The sequence below is a fragment of the Notolepis coatsorum genome (genome assembly GCF_963971535.1).
Source record: "Notolepis coatsorum genome assembly, chromosome: 18".
NCBI lineage: Eukaryota > Metazoa > Chordata > Actinopteri > Aulopiformes > Paralepididae > Notolepis > Notolepis coatsorum.
Window position 1 is genome coordinate 18,781,412 of NC_140182.1, and position 3,601 is coordinate 18,785,012.

A 3,601-nucleotide genomic window follows, 5' to 3' on the forward strand; every position below is an offset into this window, starting at 1 on the left:
CCTACAACACAGTCTGTGACTATTTAGTCCTTTTGATTCAGCGTCATGACGTCTGACATCCCATCAGGGGCCTGATATGAGATAATAGAGTCTCAGAGTCAGCATGTGACTCTATACTGCTAGGCAACAGTATTATTTTTGAGTAAATAGGGCAATGTTCTTTCCCTAACATGCTGTATTCAGCGTGGCAGCTGTGTTGGAAGAGAGGACGTGTGGTCCTGTAGGAACTGGTCAAAATATTACATATGATACTAGAATGGGTTATATATAGTTAAATCATACTTTTGGGGGGCAAAAAGCTGGGAGGCGTGCGGTTTTCTACTACACACACACACACACACACACACAGTCACACACACACACACACACACACCAGTTATAATGACTGGTGCATTTGGCATGGAGATGTTAGCATCTGGGGCCTGGTTAGCAACTCTAGTCAGTGTGTGACATGGGTGTGTCTCTTCATTGGCCCAGAGGTTTGAAGGGCAGCTAGCCGCCTCATCAGCCTCATCAGACTCATCAGCCTCATCGGCCTCATCAGACTCATCAGACTCATCAGCCTCATCAGACTCATCAGCCTCATCAGACTCATCAGACTCATCAGCCTCATCAGCCTCATCTGACTCATCAGCCTCATCAGACTCATCAGCCTCATCAGCCTCATCAGCCTCATCAGACTCATCAGCCTCATCAGCCTCATCAGCCTCATCAGCCTCATCAGACTCATCAGCCTGGTTCGGTCCGCAGCCAGAGACGCTCCACTGTGTGTGTGTGTGTGTGTGTGTGTGTGTGTGTGTGTGTGTGTGTGTGTGTGTGTGTGTGTGTGTGTGTGTGTGTGTGTGTGTGTGTGTGTGTGTGTGCTATTTAAAGACATTACGGCTTCGCCAGGGGAAAATTATTCTTCTATTCCCAGGGAAAACTCCACATGGTTGTCAGCAACGGAGCTGCTTTGATGTGGCCGGCTGAGTGAGTCCAGCTGCCAAGGTAGAATAGAATTACTGTGTATCCATGATCCATGAGGAACGCAATGTGTGTGTGTGTGTGTGTGTGTGTGTGTGTTCCAACAACAAGAAATTCGTAATGTTTCCCCTGTTAAGACACCGGAGCATTAATCTTTATCCCAGGGAGTCGGGACACCCATGCGACGTCGGGCGAACGCTGGTTTTGCGGAAGCACAGCTTTTACGCATGTACTGTCTGTAGATAGCATGCGAATGCGATTCTATAAGCTTGTTGTGCTAAACAACGTTGTCAACGCTTTGCCTAATAGGGGAGCATGCGCGGGTTTGGGGGAAATTGGAGGGGGGAGTGGGATTACGCGCGCGCGCGCCCCATGCCCGGCAGAACCTCTGGTGCGCCTTTTGACGCACGCGCGCGCCCCATGCCCGGCACAACCTCTGGTGCGCCTTTTGACGCACGCGTGCGCCCATGGTGCAAATCTGACAGCTCCAACAGAGTCGCCGTCTCAATATATACCGTGTCCCACTCAAAGAGTTGTCATGCTGAGCATAAAACAACTGTCATGTTCTTAAACACGTACAGTATATGAGCTTAATTCAATTGTGTTTTCAGCACCATCGCATATTAATTAACAATTATTCCCCCAAGGGCCAAATGGAGAAGCTCCACAGCAAAACAAATAATAATAGCCAAATGGCTTATCGAACTTCGTGCGTAAAAAAATTAAATAAAAGTGTATCCATCAACTCACCTTGACAACGTCGTCGTTCACGCGCTTGGGATCCCGGTTCACCAGGTCGATCTCTTTCGTGTGGACATCGTGCAGCGTTTTCTCGTTAAAACTGTCGTTGTCCATCATGTCTTTGTTGTTTGGTTTGTATATGTTTCCTTGTTTCCTGATGAACGGCGAATGCAGAAATTCCTGTGAGAAAATCCGGAGGGGAGAGGAGGAGGAATGGGGTTGACAGGCAGCAGCCAGACGGGCAATGAGGGAGAGAGAGAGAGATGGGAGACGGGAGTTAGCAGCCTGCCTCCGCCCGGGATGGTTTTAAATGGATACAAGTGAAGCACCACACCCCTCCATCGCAAAGATCCGACTCCCACCACAAGGGGTCTCATCTCCAAGCGACCCAACAATGCGTGCGTAACGCAGTGCGTAACGAGCCTATTATTCCACAGCCTGTGTTCTGTTCTCCCTGAACCTGTTGCTGCTGAGCGCATTTTAAAACAGATTTAAAACAACTGCGGTTTCATGTTCCAAATTAGATCGATATATTTTTTCAAGCGGAAACGAAATTTGTACTTTATTGTTTGCGCGTCTACTTCACTTTGTACTTTCGTTTTTATATCGTCTATTTTTGTATTTGGTCTTTATTCTTTTTGCTTTTTACTGTATGAAGAACAATCTCAGGGGGCTCATCACACAGAACCACGCATTTCACTGTAAATAATGTACATTATATGTGTGACAAATAAAACAAAACTTGAAACTTGAACGTTGCCATTATTACGCACGCCAATCAATTGGTCAGAAATGATTGGTAAAAACCAAATCGATGTTTATTCTATAAGTTAAAGGGTGATATGTGACGCACTAGTGCTAATGAAATACTCAGTGGTCTTGCACATTCGCTAAGTTTATGTGGGGGTAACGTTCACAACTATGTGCCAAAATATAACCGTTGAGAAATAGCGCAAGTGTGGAATGAAAAAAAAAACGCTTATTTCCCCTATCTTTTGAAGGACACTGCTGCCATCCCCGCAACAATCGGTATGCAAACATGTGGGAGAAGATATTTAACACCCCGGTGAGAAAATAGCCGGTCCACTAAAAAGCTTACAAATATGACGCACCACTGTAAAATGCCTGAAAATGACAATGTGCCAGTTTTAGACGAGAACCATACCTCCTCCTGTGTTTTTTCGCCGTCCTTGAGTCCGCCTGTCATGCTGTCCCGCGTATAAAAGTGTGAACAGATCGGCGTGTTGGACAGACAAAGTATAGGAAGCCGAGTGGGAGGTGTAGTAGTGGTGGTGGCAAAGTGAGCTCTGCGGGATTCCTCTGAGAATTTCTGTAATGATGTGATTCCTTCCTTTTCACTATAACTACGTGACACGCGTTTCAACGAGTACAGCGCTGCTGGTGAGGGCAAGGCTGGTCCCAGAGCGCGCCTCGCACCCAGAGTCACCTGTAGTGTGTGTGTGTGTGTCTGTGTACAGTACAGGCTGGCTGCATCACCACCACCACCGACTGTAACTGTAACCCCTACCTCTTTCTTTCATTTTTGCATTGCATTTGTATACTTTATTGTTTGCATTTTGTACTTCACTTTGTACTTTAGGTTGTACTTTAATAAATAATAATAATAATAATAATAATAATAATAATAATAATAATAATAATAATAATAATAACAATAATAATAAATAATAATAATAATAATAATAATAATAATAATAATAATAATAATAATAATAATAATAATAATAATAATAATAATAATAATAATAATAATAATAATAATAATAATACACTTTATTTGTAGCACCTTTCATACAAACAAATTGAAAATGGGGGACCCTGATGTAAACAAGACAAACGTCTTTCTCTGGTCTGCATCCCCTTAACAATTGTGCGT

At 44.1% G+C, this 3,601-nt stretch overlaps 1 protein-coding gene across 1 annotated transcript in view; it reads right to left on the reverse strand.

Annotated features, from left to right (window-relative positions):
* The window catches only part of cav1 (caveolin 1), a 145,749-nt gene extending 142,758 nt beyond the window's left edge, over positions 1–2,991 (reverse strand). Inside the window, 2 exon segments of the mRNA XM_084335449.1 lie at positions 1,714–1,884; positions 2,870–2,991. Of these exon segments, the coding sequence (XP_084191575.1) occupies positions 1,714–1,884; positions 2,870–2,911 (213 nt within the window). The 5' untranslated portion in view covers positions 2,912–2,991.
* Between the last annotated feature and the right edge of the window lie 610 nt (positions 2,992–3,601).